The sequence below is a fragment of the Chelonia mydas genome, chromosome 25, assembly GCF_015237465.2.
Source record: "Chelonia mydas isolate rCheMyd1 chromosome 25, rCheMyd1.pri.v2, whole genome shotgun sequence".
Taxonomy (NCBI): domain Eukaryota; kingdom Metazoa; phylum Chordata; order Testudines; family Cheloniidae; genus Chelonia; species Chelonia mydas.
The window spans coordinates 5,253,626-5,278,424 of record NC_057858.1 but is presented as its reverse complement, the minus strand read 5'-3'; the positions used below and the strand labels follow the sequence as shown (position 1 = coordinate 5,278,424).

General features: G+C 45.2%; 1 protein-coding gene across 17 annotated transcripts in view; it reads right to left on the bottom strand.

The window, feature by feature from the left end:
- SCAMP4 (secretory carrier membrane protein 4) overlaps window positions 1-24,799 on the bottom strand; it is a 31,533-nt gene that overhangs the window by 4,385 nt on the left and 2,349 nt on the right. Inside the window, exons 1-7 of one of the 17 annotated variants that reach the window (XM_043535689.1) lie at window positions 24,054-24,290; window positions 18,022-18,128; window positions 14,009-14,066; window positions 11,365-11,493; window positions 6,237-6,393; window positions 1,900-2,001; window positions 37-154 (exon numbers count right to left, since the gene is read on the bottom strand). In XM_043535689.1, coding sequence (XP_043391624.1) covers window positions 37-154; window positions 1,900-2,001; window positions 6,237-6,393; window positions 11,365-11,493; window positions 14,009-14,066; window positions 18,022-18,128; window positions 24,054-24,210 — 828 coding nt within the window. In that variant the 5' untranslated portion in view covers window positions 24,211-24,290. The other 16 variants (XM_043535688.1, XM_037885527.2, XM_043535696.1 and 13 more) reach the window with 16 other exon arrangements.

Genomic DNA, 24,799 nt, shown 5'->3' with positions numbered 1-24,799 from the left:
GAGACTCCATGTCAGAAAGGCAACTGAGGCACTTACCCTTAGGAGATAGAAGGACATCGCAACTGCCGACACCGTAAACAGTATGGCTGGGAACAGCATGAACACAGCCGCGGCAACACTGGTACTGAAAAAAGTAGTGGCTGCCAACCATCCGCTGGAAGAAAGTGAAATACAGAGACGGTCGTTTGTTGTGACCGCCAACCTGAAAATATTTGCAAGGGAGTTTTAAAGTTCCAGGATATGCATGGAAAAACGAACAAACTAGGGCAAGAACCAGCTGCAGTACAGGTAGGCACTCCCCCCTGCACATCTCTGTCAAGGCACCTCAAGTCCTGACCTGCAACATCCCCTGCTAGGTGAATTTCTCTAGGGGCCTGGAAGCCAGTTGAATGGTGAGGTTTTAGGAGGTAAACAAACGTCCATCAGGGAACCAAATTTATTTTCACTTGTGCAGAGGTAGTATGGGGGCTAGTGGAATAAAGCTGGGGTTAAGAACCAGGAACCTGAGAGTCCTTGACCTAGCTCTGAGTCTCCATTTCCCACAGGTCTTCACACTGTGCCTCATGGGTACCCTGAGGAGCAGCGTTTAAACACAGCACTCTGCATAGCACTTTTTCCCCCTGTTATTCTAGCTTCAGCAGGATTTGCATCCAGGGCTCTAAAGATGGCAGGTTAAATTATCAACCTTCTGTGACCTAAACAGGGAAGGTCAATAACATACCCTCCAATTATTATTTAAGGATGAACGTTGGGACTCTAGCTTTGTAGACTGGAGATGAAGTGAAATTTATGTGCACGGGGAAGATGGGAAGAAAGGATAAGATGTCTTGATCTCCTCACTCTCACCCCCAAGAAGCTGGGTTGGAACCTCGCTGCAAACTCACGGGTGGCTTCTCCGCGGCAATGGTGTGGTCATATGGAGGGAGAAATGGTTATTTATTGGTAGGGCCCTACCAAATTCACGGTCCATTTTGGTCAAATTTCACAGTCATAGGACTTAAAAAATAATAAATTTAACAATTTCAGCTATTTAAATCTGAAATTTCACGGTAGTGTAATTGTTGGGGTCCTGACCCAAAAAGGAGTTGTGGGGGTCACAAGGTTATTGCAGGGGGGGCTGCGGTGCTGCTACCCTTACTTCTGCGCTGCTGCCCGCGGCGGCACTTCCTTCAGAGCTGGGCGGCTGGAGAGCAGCAGCTGCTGGCTGGAATCCCCGCTCTGAAGGCAGCACCCTGCCAGCAGCAGCTTAGAAGTAAGGGTGGCCTGGTATGGTCTTGCCACCCTGACTTCTGCGCTGCTGCTGGCAGGGTGCTGCCTTGAGACCTGGGTGCCCAGCCAACAGCTGCCGTCCTGCAGCCACCCAGCTCTGAAGGCAGTGCAGAAGTAAGGATGTCAATATTGTGACCTCTCCCCCCCACCCAAATAACCTTGCGACTCCCATGCAACTCCCTTTTGGGTCAGGACCCCCAATTTGAGAAACGCTCGTCTCCCCCGTGAAATCTGTATAGTGTAGGGTAAAAAGCACACAAAAGACCAGATTTCACAGTCCATGGTCGTGAATCTGGTAGGGCCCTATTTATTAGGGTGGGGGATAACACGTAGCCCTGAAAGAACAGACCGGATGAAAATCCTATGCTGGTTCAAATCATGTAACATATTCAGTCCTTAGCGAGGTGAGAGGAGCTGAGACCATGCCCTCACTCCAACCAGGACCCTTTCTTCGTCAAACCCCTTCCCCTATCATCTCCTCCAACTCTTCCCCACCCCCAAACATCAGCATTTAATGAGTGGAAATGTGGAACATAGGCTGAATCTATGGGACAAAAATCTCTGCAGCTAGATGGAGAGAAGACATGGACTGAGTGCTCCATTCAAAGACAATGGGAGCATCCTGCTTACCATGCACCCCAGCCGGAGAAACCGATTGCTTGTATGACTGTCAGAACAAACTGGGCACCAAAGATGAAGAAAAAAGCCATGAAATTAAAAGAGCTGTCAGACCTGTGAAATGAGAGAGGATATTAGGGAGAATGCATGGGGTTTATCACCTTGTACTGTACCATGTTACTGTGTCCCCACTCCCTCCATACACACTTTATCATGAAGCAATGGATCGCCACTCAGTTTTGTACCTTAAAGACGAATATTCCCCGCCCCCCTTTCTCGAGTGCTGGAAACACACAGGTCTCTGCATCATCAGGACTTAATCTCCCTCAATAAACCTAGGTCCTGAAATTGATCTAAAACTAATTAGACATATGACCACCTTCAGAGAGGCATGTTTCCCACCAATACCTCAGCAGCCTCTTGCAGAAGAGAAAGCACCTGCTGCGTTATCCTGACTGCATGTCTACACTCAATGCAGTTTGACACCTGTGCTTTTCATAACGCAACCCATCCATTTGTGAGCAGGCACAAGGCCATGGGAACACATGGGTACGAGTGCTGGCAGCCAGACAGATCCTGTATGTGCATTACATGCAATTATTGAGAACAAGAATCCTAGCTGGGAATATCCCAGTGGCTGTTTGTCACCAGTTTACACACCTGTGGTTAAGGAAGTGGGCCACTGATAACCCAGCTCTGGGACGGATTAGGAAGAAAAACAGCTCTGACAGCCATGTACAGAGTGCATTTGAGCCTCATGAGCTGGGTGGAATGCTGCCTGGGGAAAGCAGTTGTGTTCAGAGGCAACGCTGCTTTTTGTAACTCCGCAGCACCTCTGCCTTTTGGCTGGATAGGTCAGGCAGGTGCCAAACTACTGAACGAGGTCAGCAGAGTTTATGTTCGTGGTCCAGGTATGCATGGTGGCTACCAAAACTAGGTGTGCTCAATGGCCTCTCCATCACAAGATGTACCGGGGGTCGGCATAGCTCTACCAGGGCTCTAGCCGTGCCATCCAGCAATAGGAGCACAGATGGTACCATCAGATGCAGTGTCTTCATCTACCACCCCCCATATTAGTCAGCCGTTCTTTGGCAAGGAATACTGGTAGTTTAAACGGAAGTTTAGCTCTGGACCCACTCATACCTGATGACATTTAATAGTGCAAATTATTGACATCAAATCCATTGAATCACAGAAACAGGGAGGTGGTGTGTTCTAGGCCAGATGTTCAGAGGTATTTAGGCACCTAAAGATGCACAGAGGAGCTTTTTAAAATCCCCTAGGTGCCTAAGCAGGATAGGTACCTAACTCGCATTGAAAGTCAACTAAATGAGTTAGGTTCTTAACTCCCCTTGAGTATGTAATTCCTCTTAGGTGCCTATCTGCACATTTAAGCACCTAAATACTGTTGTAAATCTGGTACTTAATGATGAGAGCAAATGAACGGGACTGACCTTGGGCAAGTTGGAAACCCTCAGGACTTGATTCTCTCTTGCCCTACACCTTATGCAGTCATTTACACCAGTGCAAAGTGGGTGTAAAGTTGCATGAATACCTCCACAAAGGGCAGGTCAATAGAAGATGTGGCCTCTGTCTCCAGTAGTATTGTTACCTCACAGGGGTGTTGTGAAAGAGACTGGACATCCTGGGTTGGACAATGCTACAGAATAGCAAAATGCTACCATCATGGCATTCTCCTTTCGAATACTGGATCTGAGTATAGCACATTTACGGTGACAGAATTACCTTAACCACGGACTATTTGTCTCAGTACTGCAACCAAATCACAGTGAAAGAACAACAACTTTCCAGGCAGGACCTTTAAATGGACTCTCATGACAACGACCTGGCAATAGTGAAGAAATCTCAATTTGAAGGGGTGTATGGGAATCAGCTAGAGCAGTGGTTTTCAGCCTGTGGACTGAGGACCCCTGGGGATCTGCAGACTATATGATTTCCAAAGGGGTCCACACCTCCATTTGAAATTGGTTTAGGGATCCGCAAATGAAAAAAAAAGGTTGAATACCACTGAGCTAGAACATGTGGAAAAGGTGAATTCTGATCCACCTTTCCGCTGGAAATTTGCCACATCTCTGCTCTCATGCCAAGGCCCTGCACCTAATTTAACTTTGGATGTGGACATATGGTGAATGTTTCACAAAAACATCCAATGGAGTATGCTATCCCAATATCTACCATGGCTGTAACATCTGGGAATAAGCCTAGCAAGTGGGTCTAACCTGACTCTCTAGAAGTCAGACTGGCTGTAATGAATCTGGCTACAGTATTCCTTTCTCATAAAAAGATTTCCCTGATTACACCGCTCTTTTCTTTAAAGTCTCCTCCAAACTAACTGCTCTGTGGCTTGCTGGCCTGTCCCTTGGGTATTGATTTTATAGAGAAGTATTTACACAGGGTAATCGCAAGGGCCTTTCAGCATTCAGTTGCACAAACACATACAAACAGCATTAAAGAAATAATTAGAATCTTAGCCCACAAAGCCCAGAGGAAAGCATTGCGGAGGAGTAATTTTCCCAGACTTTGGAATAGAAAGTGCTCCTTGAACAGAGTTCTGCTAGACTTGGAAACCCCAGGGACTTCTGAATTAGGAAAGGGGAAGGAAAAAAAAAAACAAAAAAAACACAGCCCAGTAGAGTAACACTTCTCAGATTTCATTTTTCACTTCCTTTAAGAATTTCAGATGATTCAACTGCTTTGCTTTTCATATCCTTTTAGAAGTTATCTCCTTTGAATTCTATAACGTAATTAATTTAGTTGCTATGGTTTTAATCATTTCCAGTACATTAGCACACATTTTGTTAGTATTTGAGGTGAGCATTTAGATGCAGATTCAGGAAAGCACTTGAGCACATGCTTAGAGTTAAGCACTTGCGTAAGTCCCACTGGCACACGCTTAAAATTTAGCATATACTTGAGTGCTTTCTAGAATCAGGGCCTTAGTCTGTCTGCTTCTATTCCTGTCAGCTGCTTCTGCTTTTTTTCTAAATTAACTTCTTACCATAGAATTTGATGATTAACCAATTAAAAAAACACACTGGTCGTGAAGGAAGGGAGAGAGGGTTTCTAGGAAACTGGAATGAGACTCCTGTCAGCTCTGCTAGTGACTTGCTGCATGACCTTGGGAAAATAACTTCCCCTCTCCACACCTCAGTTTCCCTATGCAAAATGGAGATTAAACACAAGTCCCTCAAAGAGATGCAAGTCTCAATGCACTAATGTTTGCAAAGTGCTTTGCAATTCCCAGCAGGCACTAGAGACACGCAAATGATTAGTAATTTAAAAAAAAAAGTAGGATTTTAAATAGATTTGTGCAGTTTAAGAAGAGACCTGGTCTTTGTGTGCTGCTTTTATTTAAATACCCCCTCCCAATGTGCGTAACTAGATGCTGTGCCTAGAGACAAAAAACAGAACAGTTCTTAGCAAGCTGCTTCTGTACAGTTTTCCCATAAAGAACTGAGAAACCAAAAATCTCAAACAAGCTTTTTGAAGAATGTCTCTCATACCATTAGCGACGTGAATGCTTAGGTAACCCCAGGGATATTTAATAATCACAATACAGTAACAATTTTAAATTTTTAAAATATGGATTTCATGCTTGTGAAAGTGCCAAACCGAAGAGTGCTGCAATAACCCCAGAACAGGTCAACCCGCATGGTCATCAGCAATGCAAGATCTTGTTGCGAGCTCCCCTTCACCAATGTGAATCAGCCCGGTTCTGAAGGAACCCTTCATGGGGACAAGAGAGAAGCTAAGTTTCTGTGGCCTTTTCAGGCCTGGACCTCTCTGCCAACAAGGGGCCAGTCTGTGTCAAGGGTGGTGTTTTGTGGGCATGGATACTTCTCACTAATCATCGTATTCTTCACTGAGCTCATACGTAGCTTGTAGACTGTATCCTTCCCCACTACCTCCACCCTTTGTCCATCTTGTCTATTTCAACTGTAAGCTCTCTGGGGCAGAGACTAGCTCTTAGTCCATATCTGTATAGCACTATGGACAATCGGATCCCTTTAACCACTATCATAATACAAGCAACAAGCAGCCACCAAACCACCAACAGACAGCAGCAACTTTGAGTCACTCTCTACCTGGGCTGGATTCAAACCAGCCACCCAGAGATGGGAAGCCCTATAGCTTCATCTATAAGCTCCTGAGCTGGCCAAACTTTCTTAACTAAATATTTTTGTAACTGAATATTCCATTTACTTTCTCCTTAATCTTTGCCCTGACAGATAACAGCTTGCGGGCATTGTCTTCTTGATCAACATTTACTGAATGAACCTCTCAGAGGAAACCCTTTGATCAAAGGAAGAAGATGAGTGTCTACTTACCGAAAACCTTTGTATGCAGGCCGGAACCAGCATACGTAACTGCAGGGGCTGAACAGAAAAAGCCAAAGGATGGCCAAGCCAAAATTAACGCCATAACCACCACCAATCCACCAGGCCAGGCAGCCAATTAGATTCACCACTAGTGTGATGCAGTAAACTATAAAGAGAGAACAGGAGAGGGCATAAGTAGTGCTGTTTGCTGCCTTCAGAAAAAGAGGAAGCAAATGGTTTGTATTATAATACAAGGAGACCTTGTTATGGGAGGAACTGTTAGCACAATGAAGTGATTGGGGTGGACGTTATCAACACGCTGACCACAAGGCATGGCTTCTGCTGTAACTTGGAAGAACTGCTGCTAGGGATGGTCAGTTTTGGAATGGGGCAGATACCAGTAGAGGAATCAAGGGACTCATTTGTGAGCATATGTTAGTGGAAGGAAAACTGGGTGGATAATTCTGCAAGTGAAGGGATCAGTGGAAGATCAGGATTTGGACCTCTATTGTTACAAAGTAAAATTGAGTTGCCAGATTTTTAGTTACATCAAGGTCCCTTTATGCCCCAAGAATGGTACAGAAGGGTCTTTAAAGGAGTGGAATCATCCCATTGAAAAAACACCCCCGCACAAGTAGCTTCCCTGGCTAGCACATGGAGTCCAAGTAAGGGCTCTGTGGTGGGTTTTCCCCACACCACTGTCCCCCATCTTGCCAGGGGCTCTGGGCATCCTATTCTCCTATACCAGGATCTCCCAATTGCCCTCCATGGAAGGGACTCTGTGTGTCCCTATTTCCCCCAACTCCCGTAACAGGATTCCACATCCCTCAATGCCAGGGTCTGCACAGGTCCTCTCCCCCCGCCTCAAACATTATTTTACTTCTTCCTGCCTGGGAGATGCATCATTCAAGGTTTCAACATGTTTAACTCTATTGGGAGGATGAGCAGAGATGAGATAGGGTGTTATGCTGGAAAGTTTTAATAGCTTCCATCAAGTGGCTCTTCAATCTAAAGACAATTACAGAGGGCTTGAAGCTGTGGCTATGCTAAACTGATGCCAGGAGCTCAGTGTGATGCCATTTTCCACCTTCCCGCTTTCTGATTCCCCCCCACAATATCAATTGAGTTCTGCCCATTGATACCTGGAAAATTCCCAGAAATTTTAGAACAGATAGGATGGAGCATTAAAAAGTTATATAGAATCATAGGACTGGAAGGGACCTAGAGAGGTCATCTAGTCCAGTCCCCTGCACTCATGGCAGGACTAAGTACTATCTAGACCTCCCTGGGCAATTCATTCCAATGCTTAACCATCCAAACAGAGATGCCTTATACCATCAAGTTGAGTGTCTCGCAAGCTCAGCCAATTATATGTCCCCTCCTAACCGACTTTGGGGACACTGAGTAATTAATAAATGAGTGTGTACCAACACATCATACTGGGAAGATACACAGCTGAATCTTTAATATGAGAAGTTTCTAACTGATTATTCAGGCATTTAAGTTAAATGGGAGTTAACAACATCAAAAAACAGTTTTAATTAAAAAAATCCTTCGCTCAGTTATGCAGGTTTCACTTCCGTGGTATAAGTTAACTGTAAAAGGTTAACAAAAGACTTGCTTTAAATGCCCTGGTTTGCAGATGCCTTAAGATTTAGCAAAGGGAAAACTCACTTTTAAGTTAAATCCTATTTAAAGTGAATAACTGGAGAGTCTAGAATTTTTAGTTTGATAACTCGTGGGCTATAAAAACAAGCAAATACAAACACTTTAAATCAATGGTGCCTATAAAGCTGTAATGCAAAATGTGATTTACACAGGCATTTGTTCTCCAGTAGTAGGAGCTCTGGTACAGGATTCCCCAAATCTCACTACACATTTTGTTATTAAATGTTCAAATCCAATTAAAATAATGACCCCTCAGCTTTCTAGTATGTATTTATTTTAAAATGTTTTTGTCTTCTCTTTGGATCTGTTTCTCTCACCTTTATGCCCCACCCACCCCAGAAACCCAGAATGACCCAAACAGAAAACGTGCAGCAGATGGAAATCTAAAATGCACAGAGGAAAGCCCAGGTCTGCTCAGACATACATGTGGCCCAGTTGCCTAAATGGCTGGCACCTTTCCATTTTTCCACTAAATTGAATGAGGGATGCTTTGTTTAAAAAAACAAAACAAAACAAAACCCATCCACACACAAAGGCAGCTTTACTGCATGCAACATTTAACTAGTCAGTCTGGAGGAGACAAGCAGTTTCTTCAGGCAAGAAAATTAGAGCTTTTTTCAGCATCTCTGAATAACAAAAGAACAATGAAGTGACAGATCATCCTATTGTTTATATATATACACACACACACCTCTTTCTCACACAACGTTTGGAATAAAACCCACAGCATCAAGTGTGTATTGTGTCCCTCAGCGAGAAAGTTATTTCTGTAACCAGAAGGGAAGCTGGGATGACAGGTATTTTGGGAGGAAAGGGTTGGCAGGGCAAAAGGATTTTTTTCATCTTCAGGAGCAGGTTTCTCAAACTGGGGGTCCTGACCCAAAACGGGGGGCGGGGGGGGTGTTGCAAGGCTACTGTAAGGGGTTGTGAAAGTGGCAGCTGCTGACCAGACACCCAGCTCTGAAGGCAGCGAGGCCACCAGCAGCAGCACAGAAGTAAGGATGGCATGGTGGGGGGTTGTCACTTTTGGGGGGGGGAGGGGTGTCATCACAGCCTGAAATATTTTCAAAGGGGGTCCCAGCCAAAAAAAAAAAAAAAAAAAAAAGTTTGAGAACCCCTGTTCATGAGCATTTCCCTGGCCCAGACTCCCCTTTCTACAGGTCTACCATTGAAGTAGAATCTAATTTCATTCCACAGAGAGGAAAGCTTAGTTTCCACTCCTGGTTTCAGAACTGTTCAGCTAGAGAGTACAAGCTCACGGGACAGCGAGATCCAACAGTACTTGCTGTTCAAATTAGGATTCCCCATCAATTGTCGTCACCTACCAACCCATACAGGGTATCAAACAATTACAACCCATACTTGATGGGGACCACATCCTGAAAGAAATCTTTCCTGAACCCCCTCTTCTGGCCTTCAAACAACCCCCAACCTCACCAAGCTCATCATTACAAGCAAGCTCCCCACAAACCAGGACACACCAATGCAAAGCAGCACCAACCCAACCATAACAGATGCAAAACCTGCAGACATATCTCCACTGCTAAAGTGACCAATGTTGTTGTGCGTCCTTCAAGTTCGAAGATCACTATATCATCACTGATTGTTTTGTTTTTGAGTGCAGTTATGTAACAAAAAAAAAATTTGTAAGTTGCAATTTCATGACAAAGAGATTTAGTGTGACACCGACGGTTCGAAACTCAAATTGGCCTGATCAGCCACTCAGGTGTTCACAGAAAACAAACCAATGTGACACTTCAGAGCCTTCAAGTCCACTCAGTCCCAATACTTGTTCAGCCAATCGCTCAGACTAATAAGTTTGTTTACATTTACAGGAGATAATGCTGCCTGCTTCTTATTTACAATGTCACCAGAAAGTGAGAACAGGTATTCGCATGGCACTTTTGTAGCTAGAAGAAAAGGAGGACTTGTGGCACCTTAGAGACTAACCAATTTATTTGAGCATAAGCTTTCGTGAGCTGCTCATACCACAGTATGAGTCCGATGAAGTGGGCTGTAGCTCACGAAAGCTTATGCTCAAATAAATTGGTTAGTCTCTAAGGTGCCACAAGTACTCCTTTTCTTTTTGCGAATACAGACTAACACGGCTGTTACTCTGAAACCTGACTTTTGTAGCTGGCGTTGCAAGATTTTGACATGCCAGATACGCTAAACATTCGTATGCCCCTTCATGCTTCGGCCACCATTCCAGAGGACATGCTTCCATGCTGATGATGCTTGTTAAAAAAAATAATGCGTTAATTAAATTTGTGACTGAACTCCTTGGGGGGAGAATTTTTTGTCCCCTGGTTGGTTTTATCCACATTCTGCCTTATATTCCATGTTATAGCAGTCTCAGATGATGACCCAGCACATGTTGTTCATTTTAAGAACACTTTCACTACAGATTTCACAAAACGCAAAGACACAAAGAAGGTACCAATGTGAGATTTCTAAAGATAGCTACAGCACTGGACCCAAGGTTTAAGAATCTGAAGTGCTGTCCAAAATCTGAGAGGGACGGGGTGTGGAGCATGATTTCAGATGTCTTAAAAGAGCAACACTCCGAGGGGAATCTACAGAACCCGAGCCACCAAAAAAGGAAGTCAACCTTCTGCTGGTGGCATCCGACTCAGACAATGAAAATGAACATGAACATGCATATGCATCGGTCCACGCTGCTTTGGATGGTTATCGAGCAGAACCTGTCATCAGCATGGACGCATGTCCCCTGGAATGGTGGTTGAAGCATGAAGGGACATATGAATCTTTAGCGCATCTGGCACGTAAATATCTTGCCATGCAGGCTACAACATTGACATGAGAAAGCCTGTTCTCACATTCAGGTGACATTGTAAACAAGTAGTGGGCAGCATTATGTCCCGCAAATGTAAACAAACTAGTTTGTCTGAGCGATTGGCTGAACAAGAAATAGGACTGAGTGGATTTGCAGGCTCTAAACTTTTACATTGTTTTATTTTTGAATGCAGTTTTATTTTTAACATAATTCTACACTTGTGAGTTCAACTTTCATGATAAAGAGTTTGCACTGCAGTACTTGTAATAGGGGAATTGAAAAATACTATTTCTTGTTTTTTTACAGTGCAAATACTTGTAATCAAAAATAAATATAAAGTGAGCACTGTACACTTTGTATTCTGTGTTGTAATTGAAATCAATACATTTGAAAATGTAGAAAACATCCAAAAATATTTAAATAAATGGTATTCTATTATTAACAGTGCGATTAATCGCTTGACTGCCCTAGTTACTTTTGAAGTAAGCTTCATGGGACAACAGGTTAAAATTCAGGCACAAACTACACCACAGCATCCTAGAAGGAAGATTTTCTTCTTGATAAGTGAACAGAAGTGAAACTCTAAAATGTGTAATACATGGGGATCTACCTCTTTATAGCTGTTGAGCCCAATATGTACAATTTCTCAAAAAATTTCATAATTTCACTTACAGATCCATAAATGGTAAATTCTCTTCACCAAACTCTGATAGTCTATGGGAATTTCATCGGCAAAGTTCTGGTAGAAGCACGGTTTCAGAGGAATAAACTTGGGGAGCGGAGGGAAGTTATTCACTTTCTCTATAAAAACAAAAACATACACAGGTTAGCTAACTCAGACATATTCTCTTAAATTAATGAATCATCATAATGACATGCCCCCTCACCCGCACTTTCCCAGCATGGAAATACTCAGAGGAAGCACAGAGAAGAGTGTGGAAGCTTGGAACTATCCTGAAAAACATGCCCACCATAGGAGAGAAGAGGATGCCTAGTTCATGGTACCCAGTTTATTTACTCAGATGGGCCAATATCAGCACTTATCTTTACCCTAGATATTTAGGGCTCATTCTCTGTTGTTTTGTAGCCTGTGTAGTCATTTACCCCAGTGCAAACCAGGGGAAAAGCACCACCATTCTGATTCAGTTGTGTTTCACTGGCATAAATGACCACAAAAGGTGCAGTGAAACAGACTCCAGACTCAGCTCACGAGCATAGTAGCTTAGATAGGGTGAGAGAGGCCAGCTAACCAGGTCACTAGCTGCATCTAGTGGTGGCAGCCCTTGCAGGAGGATTTTATCTAATCCATTGGGGCACAAAAGCAGTGGTGGATATTGGTTTCCCAGACCAAACAAATCAGATGAAAAGCAGGGATTCTCCTCTCCCACCGGCAGAGACAGATGGAGGTTTGCTTGCAGAAGAGCCTACATTCCCAGTGGAGTGGCTACAGCGATCAGGCCTTGTGGCCTGCAGCTGATACGGTTTCATGACAATGAAAGGGGTGACTTTAGGAGAACAGTCCTCTAGAAATAGGTTATACTAAAAGGATGCCATCCAGTCAAAGGGGAAAAATGAGTCACACTAACTCTTCATGGACTATCTGCCCTGCAGATATCAGGGATGTTTTTACTGTTATGAATTTCATAAGTCATGGCCTTCTTGCCTTCCAAATCCAACATTTCTATTCTCATTCAGCCCTGCCCCTAGCAAACCAAGCCATAAATTCAGACACCATTATACAGACGGTAGGGACAGCCACACAAGGAGCAGAGAGATATCGACCTTCTTATATGCATTTTATTTTTTAAACCTCTGATTTTTAAAATTTTTTAAAGAAGTAATAGGACTCCTTAAATTGTGTAATCCAAACTGCTGTTAGCTGCTGGGAAGATACGCATGTGTGAATATCTAATATAACCATGTGTGCATTTCTACATATTTGGGAATATTTGTTCTTGCCTTTGAGTGCTGATTAAAAGTTTGATTCCAGGGCACTGTGACTAATTGTTTCAAGTCCTCAGCTTCAGTAAAACAGAATTAAAAACAATCAGAGGAAGAGAAGAAAAATGTCCTGGGAAAACTTCCAAACAGCACAGAAGACAAGACAAGTGTCTTAACATGACCTTTCAGTCCCAGAGAGTTCCCCCCCCTCTCTTGCCATCATCTCTGTGAGAGAAGATAAAAAGCTGCTCTGGCAAAACGAACTGCTCTCTATAGAAACACCAGCAAGAAGAGCAGCCTCACTGTGATGCTAAAGGAAGAGTCTGCCCACAGCCTCTTTATCAGGGTGCTGCTAGCCCCTTCTTTGTCCCCCCTCCCAAAATGTAGTTGCAGCCACTTTAGGTTACTGCAGATCCCTCTCTCCTTCCCTCCCTGCAAGGGGGTCTCATTCACCAGCATTTCCATGACGGCAAGCCACCAGTGCATCTGGCCCATAGATTTCCTTGAAGCACAGGTTCAAACCCTGGAACATTCAGATAAGCCCTCCAGCTCTCTAAGGTAGATACATTTAGTACTATAATGTTTACTTTGCATTTTGCACTGCCTGGAAATTAACGATCCCATGGTAATTGGCTAAAGGCGTTTGTCAGTGGCCAAAATTTTCCTCTATTATTCTCTATTGTGTACCACGCTGTGTGCCAGTTGGCTGCTAACCGCCCACCCCAGAGTTGGCTGCATTTTAGGGCTGCTGTGCATATACAATTTTAAACTGTTTGTGGTTTCTTCGGCGGAACAACAGAAATGTAAGAAAATATTCTCTCTCAGATCCGATCACGTGCCCCAGAGATTTCTACAATACTCGCTTTTGCTCTAGGACAAGACTGTTAGCCTACAGTAAGCACAATGTTTGCTAAAAAACCACTGTCAATTTTAGAGGATGTATAAACTCAGGACTCGTTCCAGCTCGCAGTGAAGTCAATGGGAGTTTTGCTATTGTTTTCAATGGGAGTAGAATTAAGCCCTTGGTTAAAGTTCATAATGCAGCTAGGAGTGCTGTGGAAGCAGACGTTTAATTTCTGTAGGAAGGGACTGCAGTGACCAATTTCCTCCACACAAGCATCTAAGCCACATCCAGCCTTCTATGGCCAGGATGGGGACCTCAGTTAATGACCTTGAGGACAAACACAGTGTAAAATAGGAGTATGCGGAAAGGAGGAAAAGGGGAGCAGCCAGAAGGCTCGAAAAGGGATGCAAAGGGCCTATGGAGAGAAGAAGAAAAGCTTGTCATGCCTAATCCACTATGCTGATCACTGTACACTGCTGAAACATTATCTGCCATTGTTTTTATTTCTCCGTATTTAGTACTGCTCTTTACCTGCCATATCTGCTAGAAATGTTCCTTGGAGAAATTTTGAAATCAGACAGCAATGAATCTATTAAAGAAAGAAAGAAATCAGATCAATAGCATATAACTGTAACCCACATTCACAGAAACCCCAATTTTAAAGGCATTTTAAAATTTTCAACGAAGTCCACATTTTTTCAGAAATTCATTATTCTAGCTCTTGACTGCCAGCGTAGCCTTTCCAGTGCACACTTTTGTTTCTAACTGTACAGAGTAGGCAGGCTCAAACAGTATCACTAAGAGAAATATGAATTACCCGATTTGTATTAATGGGATGCTACATTTGAAGGCTTAATTAATTACAACCTCACGGTCAACAACTTTAGCAGCTTTATTGCTAAATGCACCTGGCACAGTCAGAGGTTGCACAGGAAACTGCTGCCAGAACACATGCACATTCCAGCTGAAGGCAGACAAGTTGAAACAAACGAACCTGGTTTGGACTCAGGTCCAAGCAAAAAAAAAAAAAAAAAAAAACTCAGAGGGGAAGAAACTGGTGCCAGACCAGCAGACATAATGATTTGACTGTTCCCCAGCTCACCATGGCACTTTCATAACTGTTAGAGTATGAGTACGCGTAAAATGCTACAGCAGCGGCTTCGCCGCCATAGTGCTTTGATGTAGACACCACCTACGCCTATGGGAGAGGTTCTCCCATTGGAATAGGCAGTCCACCTCCCCAAGAAGCGGTAGCTAGGTTGATGGAAGAATTCTTCTGTTGATGTAGCAATGTCTACACCGGGGGGTTAGGTCGGTATACCTACCTCTCTTGGAGGCGTGAAAATTACACGGAGAGAGATAGTAGTTATACTGATAGAATTTCCCACTGTAGACCAGGCCTTAATTATTAACCCATTGTTTGCTAAGAAAAACATCCCTCCCTCCTTCCCCTCCCCCCAAAAAAATCACAGATGCAACACAGAAACTGACAACATAGTTTATCTTCACAGAGAATTCTTTTACATAACAGTTTGGCAAGGAACCAGACTGCAGTACAGAACTCCCAGAGAAGTCACACATTCCATCATTGATTTTTTTTTTAAAAAAAATCATGCAAAAATATTTAGAGACTTTACAAATAAAGATTATTTAATGGGGAGAGGGTGGAGAACCATTCTTATTATTTCAATTCTTGGAGGACTCAATCATGCAATCCTTATTCTGCTCAGCAATTCCACTGACTTCAGTGGAATTAACCGTGTGAGTAAAAGCTGCAGGTTTGGATCCTGAACCACAGATAACTGATTCTATCTACTTGATATTTAAAGACAGAAAATGTGTGCCAATGCTTTCAGTAAATCCCAACTGAAAACAAAGAATCCTTTAAAAAACAAAACACAACAAAAAAAAAAAACCCTTTATTTTGGCCACAGTTCTAAACCAGAATTTTAAGTACCAACAAAAATAACTAGTAAAGTGAAAGAAAAAAGTCAGCCCTTACTTTAATATGACAAACAACAGACACATACAAAGTTCCACCTCACACCGCAGTGTGATCTTGAGACCAGGAAACTGAACTTGCGAGTAAGAAGAACCACCACTAAATTGTTGTGACATGAGGCAATTCACTTTACATCTCTGACCCTCTGTTTCTTCTCTCACCCTTTGTCTTGTCTATCACTTGGTCTGCACACATTTTGCACCAAAAACAACGGGGAGTCCTTGTGGCACCTTAGAGACTAAGAAGTTTATTTGAGCATAAGCTTTTGTGGGCTAAAACCCACTTCATCAGACACATGGAATGGAAAATACAGTAGCAAGTATATATACATAGTACATGAAAAGATGGGAGGTACCTTACGAAGTGGCAGGGCGGGGGGGGGGGGGTGTCAGTCTAACGAGACAATTCAATTAACAGTAGACTACCAAGGGAGGAAAAATCACTTTTGTAGTGGTAATGAGGTTGGCCCATTTCAAACAATTGACAAGGAGGTGTGAGTAATAGTAGGGGGAAATTCAGTTTTGTAATGTCCTGGTCATTACAAAATGTAATTTCCCTATATTAAGGTGCCACAAGGACTCCTCGTCGTTTTTGCTGATACAGGCTATCATGGCTACCACTCTGAAACCTGTCATTTTGCACCAGTATATCTATTTTGCTTAGTGATATGATTTTTTTTTTTTTGGGAACACTGATCTAGTTATACTGGTACAATCCTTAGGCTATGTCTACAGTAGACACCTTACAGTAACGATGCAGCTGCACTGCAGTAAGATCTCCCATGTAGCCACTCTGTGCTGGTGGGAGAGAGCTCTCCCTTTGACATAATTAAACCATCCCAACCCCCATCTCCTGCCAACAGAGCGCTGTCCACACCAGCGCTTGTCGGTGTAATTTATGTTGGTTGGGGTCACACCCGAGCGACATAAGTTTTAACGGCGAAAGTTAAAGCTAGTGCTGACACAGCTTTAATGTGGACAGTTATACTGGTACAAAGATGACTCATACTGGTATAGCTTATTCCTCTTCCCATGCAGGAAGAGAGATATGGGGTATAAGGCATCTTTTTGCTGGTGTAACTGCATCCTCACTAGGGAGGCTGCATCACTAACTATACTGGTTAAATTTAGCGTAGACGAGACCTATGTAAATTGTAAGTCTTTCGAGGCCTGACCTGTCCCTTACTATGTGTTTTCATAGTGCCCGGCACAATGGGACCCCAATCTCAGTTGGGGCCCTAAGGACTATCAGAATACAAACAACCAGCCACCACCACCTCTTCACGCTCTGACAGGCATTTTAAACTTAAAACATGATTCATAAACTGAGGCTTATTTTTTTTTGCTTTGCCTTGTTCCTTTTGTATTGTGTAAACAGGAAATAAAGCATGAAGACAGAAGTTCAAATTAAATTTGGCCCTACCACACGCAGCTGCTTTTGACAAAAACATAACATTTTTTGGAAAGAACAAGTCACATAATTCAACCAATTACATTAAAATGTCAATAGAAAGAAAAATCTATTACCGAAAGAAAGATCAGTAAACAAATGGGGTCATTTTTTCAGGCTGGAGGGATGCAGATAGTGTGCTACCACGCTAATCAGTCCTTAAAGTCCTAACGGGAGGGGGACAGTATAGTGCTTAGAGCATGCAACCGAGGAGAATTCCTGGATTATATCCTTGGCATTGCAGAGAGCCATGTCACACCATCCCAGAGTTTCAGTTTCCCCATATATTGTTTTCACTAAAAAAAGTGTTATAATTAATTAAAAGCATCTTAGAGAAGCAAAAAGAAAAGGAGTACTTGTGGCACCTTAGAGACTAACCAATTTATTTGAGCATAAGCTTTTTGCGAATACAGACTAACACGGCTGTTACTCTGAAACCCATCTTAGAGAAGATAACTCTTCATCCTCATTAACCTTCTGAGGGTATATCTGCATTATGGGGACTATACCAGCATAGCTATGTCATTATAGCTATGCCAGCATAACCCCCTAGTGTACACACTGTACACTGATGGATGGGATTTTACCATTTGTATAGAGTAGACCACCACCTCCCTGATCGAGGTCAACAGAAGCAGTCTTCTGTCAACACAGCAGCATCTACACTGGGTATTAGGTCGGCATAGCTATGACGCTCAAGGGGTGGGAATTTTTCATACCCCTGATTGAGGTAGCTATGTCAATCTAAATTTTAAGTGTAGACCAGGCTCAATCTCACATATGATTTTACACCACTGTACATGAATGAATACAGCAGCCTGCCCTGTTCTGCAACCCTTACTTGAGTAATCTCACTGAAGTCAGCGTTTTCACTCCAAAAAGTGTTTTTTTTGAAATAGCAATTTCAATATAAAACAAAACAAAACCAAACCAAAAAACCACCACCTTTTTGCAAGGAAGACAAAGCCAATGAGCAAGTTAAGGGTTGCAGGATCAGGTTCCACAGTTTATTTAGACTCCTCTCATTTGTTCGCTTTGCCATGGACTTCAGGAGAAGCCAGCTCAAACTCTTTGTATGAGGAGATGCACTTACGTTGTTGGCTTGGACCTCGAAGCACTTTTCTTTAGTGCTCTGAAATGGCTTGGTAATTGAGTCGTTATTACACACTCCCAACTTGTCATTTATTTTGCCAGGGACTCCTGCAAATACATGACTGCACGTTCGAGAAGAAGGACCCCTTAGATTTATGATAAAACAGAAGAAAGATCCTGCTCCTGCAAGGTGACAACGTTACTCAGTTCTCATTGACTTGAGCATATATAGCCCGTACAATGCTGTATTTCTATTTGAAGAAGTCTTAGCCATCAGTGAACTCCAGCTGCAAGATACAAGTGTAGTGAAACAGCTGCACTGCAAATATTGATAAGCAGTTAAGCAAGAAGAGATATGGATGAGCAGTTACATCTGCACAGATACCGTAACTGACTTATGTCTTGTGATACAGTTGTACGAAAGATACTAACAGAAACGTAAGTTCTATTGTACATTCATATAGAAACTTTAAGTTAACTGAAAAGAACAGATTAAAAATGCATCGCCCCACCACTCTCTGCAGCCAAGACTTTTCAATTAAAATCCATCTTGCTGGGGGGAAACTAAAGGAAACCTGGATGTAAAATGCTCTTCCCTTTTCCACTATGCTCCTAAGCAAACATGAATAACTCATAGTTTACAGTCCAATTCACATGACTCACAAAGCCAAGATGGGGTTCAATGAAAGCTGCTACTGTCTCCATTTCAAAAATACAAAATGCCCTTGTATCCTGTTGAGGGTAACATTTTCTGTTTTAAAAATGCAAGAAACAGGACACTTGTCTGCACAGGAAGCAGGCAACAAACTACATTAAAGGGATACATCATGTTTAAAGTCATATGTCATAAATACATGTATTTAAATACATGTATTTCTTTACCTATGTTGTAATATCTTAGGTTGTCAGAAGGGAAGGTTTTAAATTGGATTTATTTTTCGCTGTTTGTGCCTTCCATTGATTTTTTGAATTTCTCTCAGCTTGGAGAAAGGACAGTCCGGCTGTTAGGATGCTAACCTGAGACTATTAGATTCATAATCATAGATTCATAGATTCATAGATATTTAGGTCAGAAGGGACCATTATGATCATCTAGTCTGACCTCCTGCACAACGCAGGCCACAGAATTTCACCCACCACTCCTACAAAAAAACCTCACACCTATATCTGTGCTACTGAAGTCCTCAAATTGTAGTTTAAAGACCTCAAGGAGCAGAGAATCCTCCAGCAAGTGACCCGTGCCCCATGCTACAGAGGAAGGCGAAAAACCTCCAGGGCCTTCCAATCTGCCCTGGAGGAAAATTCCTTCCCGACCCCAAATATGGCGATCAGCTAAACCCTGAGCATATGGGCAAGATTCATCAGCCAGATACTACAGAAAATAGACAATAAGGCCAGAAGGAACCACTGTGATCATCTAGTCTTACCTCCTGGATAAGATGTCATAGCACTTCCGTCCATTAATTCCTGTTTGAACTAGAGCAGATCTTTTAGAAAAATAGTTAATCTTGCTTTAAAAATGGTCTGTGATGTAGAATCTACCACAATCCTGGGTAAATTGTTTCATGGCTAATTACTCTCACTATTAAAAACTTGTGCCTTATTTCCAGTCTGAATTTTTCTAGCTTCAACTTCTAGCCATTGGTTCTTGTTCTAACTAGGTCTGCTAGATTGAAGAACCCGTTATCAATATTTTGTTCCCCATGTAGCTATTGCTTGCCCCAAGATAAGACTCCCCTGACAACCTGCAAGTATGGCCTACGCGCTTTGTTCCTAGATTAGAGGATAACTTGGGAGAGCCAGGTTCAATTCCCTGCTCTGTCAGAAACTGCCTGTGAGACCTTCAGCAAGCCACTTAAGACTAGATTTTTAAAAAGTATCTAGGCACCACCTAAATCACACTGAAGTCAATGGGAGTTAGGCACCTAACTACTTCTAAGTATCTGCCCCTTAGTCTCTCTATGCCTCAGCTTCCCATCTGTACAATGGGGATAAAAGCACAGCCGTACTTCACAGGGCTGTTGTGTGGATAAATACATTAAAGACTGAGGCACTCAGATAATGGGGGCCATATGAGTACCTAGAAGAGAAACAGAAAGATGGACAATCAAAATAAATGAATTCAATTTCATTTTTGTTTATAGCCAGTTTCACTGTCAGGCTAGAGAGGGAGCATAGTCTTAACTGACAGGCTTTCACCTTTGCACCCTCCTAATCCTGAGTTGCTGGAAAGATGGGACAAAAACACCCTCCCTCTTCTGTCAATTAGACAGCCTAGAGACTGCTCTATGTTAATTAGATTTCCAAGGATGTCTGTCTATAGCTTACAATCAGGCTCGGAAGGATGTGGTTTTTACTGATAAGTGTCAATTTTACCACACACAGCCAAACGGACAAAAAAATATTTCCACCAAGAATAAGCAAAATTTACAGATCAGCAAAGAGAGAAAAATAGTGCTTGAGAACTTATTAGAATTTGATTGAAGGATATTTATTTTGATATGTGATGCTGACAATTTGTGTTTTAACAGTTATAAAACTTCAACTTTTTGAATCTTGATGTTTACTGTCATTAATTATTGCCTGCCCCCCATAATTTCCTGCAACTGTAAAAATTTAAATTGATACAAAGATTTAAAATGCTTAAAATAGACAATATTATCTGTCAAAATTATAAAAAAAAAAATAAAAACCAAGTTTTGCCAAGCCTACTTACAACATATGCTACTGCTATGCTCCCTCTCAGCGCCTATCTGGCGCTTGCAGAAGGCAGTTTATGGAAGCCCAACACAACACCTGTTCTGGAGGAATTTACAGCCCCATATCCTACCGCAGTAGATCGAGTAAGATCCCACACTACAAAAACATGATAGACGGACACTGGCTTCAATGGGATTACTCCTGTGAATAAGCCTTACTCACAGGAGTAAGAGATTGCAGCAGAGGTCCCCAGAGGTGAGAATGACTTGCTTTTCCAACTTGTGTGTTTCTGTGCTATCACACTGCATTATAACTACTACTCCCGGGGAACTCTGTGCTAAAAAATTAAAAATTCTATGCACAATATTTTAAAATTCTGCATATTTTATTTGTCAAAACAACGCAATATAATCATGTTGGTTTCAATTATTTAGGTAATTTATTTAAAGTACAATACAGTGGATGGAGCATCGGAGGAAATCCCCAAACCTCCTTGCCTAACAGTAATGTAGCTAGGTTTGACCCTTTATTTCTAGTTATTAGTCAACAAATACATGCAGCCATATGCTCAGTGTTACATCATAGGCAACTGAAGAGCAAGTGAGGGCCGGAGAATCAAACTCACAATTTGTACTGGCTACTGACCATCTCCAGAGAAGTCAGTAGTAAACAGTTCATAGAGCACATTTTGATAAGAATTCTTTTCAGTCCAATAATTTAAACCAGTTGTAATCAGTAAAGCACCATACGCACTTATAAGGCCATACTGTCCTTTACACCACTCTGACCATATAAAGAAGCCTTAAAACTTTTACACCTGTTTTATACTCCTGGGGGAATTTACAAAGACAACGGAAACAATTCACTAAGCGGGCAGGCTGCTACGTTCTGCTCTTTCTGAGGGGACAGTCTGCGCCACGCCTGCCGCCTCAGACACACCCTGAAGCCTTGCCCCTCCATGCCAAGAGTGCCGCAATAGGGAGTGAGAAGGACAGTGTCTCTCTCACAACTTCCCACCCCTTCACACGCACCCGGTGGTGATTTACGTCTCTATTGGCTAATAGGCGCTGAACCGACCTGCTTGTGCTGCCAGGGAGGTGTGCGTGGCTGCTCTTGTGGCTTCCCTTTACTCCCCCATCAGAAGTCATTTTTCTGCAGGAAAGAAAAGAAGTCTGCAGGGGGCGGGAACATGAATTCTGTGCACACGCAGTGATGCAGAATTCCCCCAAGAGTAAACTACTCAGATTGGCCTAGCTACAAATGGGACCTCTGCAGCAGACAACACTAACACCCAAAGTAAAATTAAAAACACACACAAAAATAAATCAGTTATTTAGATGTCAAATGTCTACAGCACAGATAAATACCACAAAGGTCTCATCACTACAGCATGAGAGAAATAATTTTTGCTAAATATATTCTGAAAGTGTTTCGCAGTCAAGAACAAAAAGGGGTGGGGGGAGGAAAACCATTCCTCTTAGAACTACTAGTGCCAAGGATATGCTTTGAAAAAACTTCCACCCTTCTTGCAATCACCACATGTGCAAAACCCCCAGGCATTACAGATGTGACTTTCCCTTACATTCACTGTACAACCAGCCTCTCCTTGCACCTGCACCACATACAAGACAGCACTCCCACCCTTCTTACTTGCTGTACATTCATAATACAGAATTACCTCAATTGCCACACATGCAAACTGCTCATTTTCATCCACAAACCAGGAAGTTACACACCCAACTCACCACAAATCACAATGCAACAAGGTGCAAAACTTGGCAGAGAAAATATGGGCGGGAACCTGCCACTGACAGCTGGTTGCTGAATAGTCAGACTTGGGGGACAGATCATGGGGGGAGGGGGGGGGCGCAGAAGTGTTTCCAATCCAATCAGTCCCCAGTGCCGAGAGGGGGAGAAGAGGTCTGCCTGGTTACACCCCCATTAATTGCTCACCTGGGCTGAGAGGGGGATTGGCCTGGCTGCACCCCCCTAGCCCATTAATTGCTCGCCTGGGCTGAGGAGGGGGGCTGGCCCGGCTGTACCCCCCTCCCCCACTAATTGCTCACCTGGGCTGGGGGGGGGGGTTGGCCCGGCTGCACCCCCCACCACCACTAATTGCTCGCCTGGGCTGGGGGGGGGGGGGGTTGGCCCAGCTGCACCCCCCTCCCCCACTAATTGCTCGCCTGGGCTGGGGGGGGGGGGGTTGGCCCAGCTGCACCCCCCTCCCCCACTAATTGCTCGCCTGGGCTGGGGGGGGGGGGTTGGCCCAGCTGCACCCCCCTCCCCCACTAATTGCTCGCCTGGGCTGGGGGGGGGGGGGTTGGCCCAGCTGCACCCCCCACCCCCACTAATTGCTCGCCTGGGCTGGGGGGGGGGGGGGTTGGCCCGGCTGCACCCCCCTCCCCCACAAATTGCTCGCCTGGGCTGGGGGGGGGGGGGTTGGCCCGGCTGCACCCCCCTCCTCCACTAATTGCTCGCCTGGGCTGGGGGGGGGGGGGTTGGCCCGGCTGCACCCCCCTCCCCCACTAATTGCTCGCCTGGGCTGGGGGGGGGGGGTTGGCCCGGCTGCACCCCCCTCCCCCACTAATTGCTCGCCTGGGCTGGGGGGGGGGGGGTTGGCCCAGCTGCACCCCCCTCCCCCACTAATTGCTCGCCTGGGCTGGGGGGGGGGGGGTTGGCCCGGCTGCACCCCCCTCCCCCACTAATTGCTCGCCTGGGCTGGGGGGGGGGGGGGTTGGCCCGGCTGCACCCCCCTCCTCCACTAATTGATCGCCTGGGCTGGGGGGGGGGGTTGGCCCGGCTGCACCCCCCACCCCCACTAATTGCTCGCCTGGGCTGGGGTGGGGGGGTTGGCCCGGCTGCACCCCCCTCCCCCACTAATCGCTCGCCTGGGCTGGGGGGGGGGTTGGCCCAGCTGCACCCCCCTCCCCCACTAATTGCTCGCCTGGGCTGGGGGGGGGGGTTGGCCCAGCTGCACCCCCCTCCCCCACTAATTGCTCGCCTGGGCTGGGGGGGGGGGTTGGCCCGGCTGCACTCCCCTCCCCCACTAATTGCTCGCCTGGGCTGGGGGGGGGGTTGGCCCAGCTGCACCCCCCTCCCCCACTAATTGCTCGCCTGGGCTGGGGGGGGGGGTTGGCCCGGCTGCACCCCCCTCCCCCACTAATTGCTCGCCTGGGCTGGGGGGGGGGGGTTGGCCCGGCTGCACCCCCCTCCCCCACTAATTGCCCGGCAGCGGGGGGGCCCGGTTCCTAACCGGAGCGAGGGGCCGCTCCCGGGCCGCCAAGCCATTCCCCGCAGGGGGCAGCCACCCGCTCGGCTGTTTATCGCCCTCACCTCCGCACCAGCCGCCGAAGCCTCCGCTCCCTCCCGGCCTTAGCAGCAGCCGCGGGGCACGCCGGGAGTTGCAGTTCCAGGACGGCTTATGGCCGCCCCCGCCGGCCGCGAGGATGACTACCTCTCCCAACATGCCCCTCGGCGCCCACGGCGTCATGTGACCAAGGAGCGGGCCAAGGGGCGCGGCCTGAAGCCGGGGGGCGTGGCCTGAAGCCGGGGGGCTTGGCAGGCAGATATTGGCCTACGGCGGCCGGCGGGGGACAATTTTATAAGGAACGGGAGGCGCGGGGGTGCTAACGGCGAAGCCAGGCTGGGGGGGGGGGGTCGGGGGGTAATAAGACCCTGTGTAAGAAAAAGACCCAAAAATCGGGACTGTCCCTATAAAACTGGGACATCTGGTCACCCTAGGTGCCTTACTGGGGGGGGCGCCACTAGGCCCCAGAGTTTAAAAGTTTTGGCCCAAGCCAGGGGACGTAGGGGCGGGGCCGCCGGGGGGCACGTGGGGCAATTTGCCCCGGCCCCCAGGGGAGTTTTCGGCAGCACTTTGGCGGCGGGTCCTTCCGTGCCGCCAAACGCACCCAGAGCGAAGGACCCGCCGCCCCTTCCTCCGCTCCGGGTCTTCGGCGGCGGGGGCCCTTCCGCTCCCTGTGTTCGGCCAAGTGCCCTGACGACCCGGAGCGGAAGGACCCCCGCCGCCGAAGACCCCAGACCCCCTGAATCCTCTGGGCAGCCCTGCGTGGGGGCGT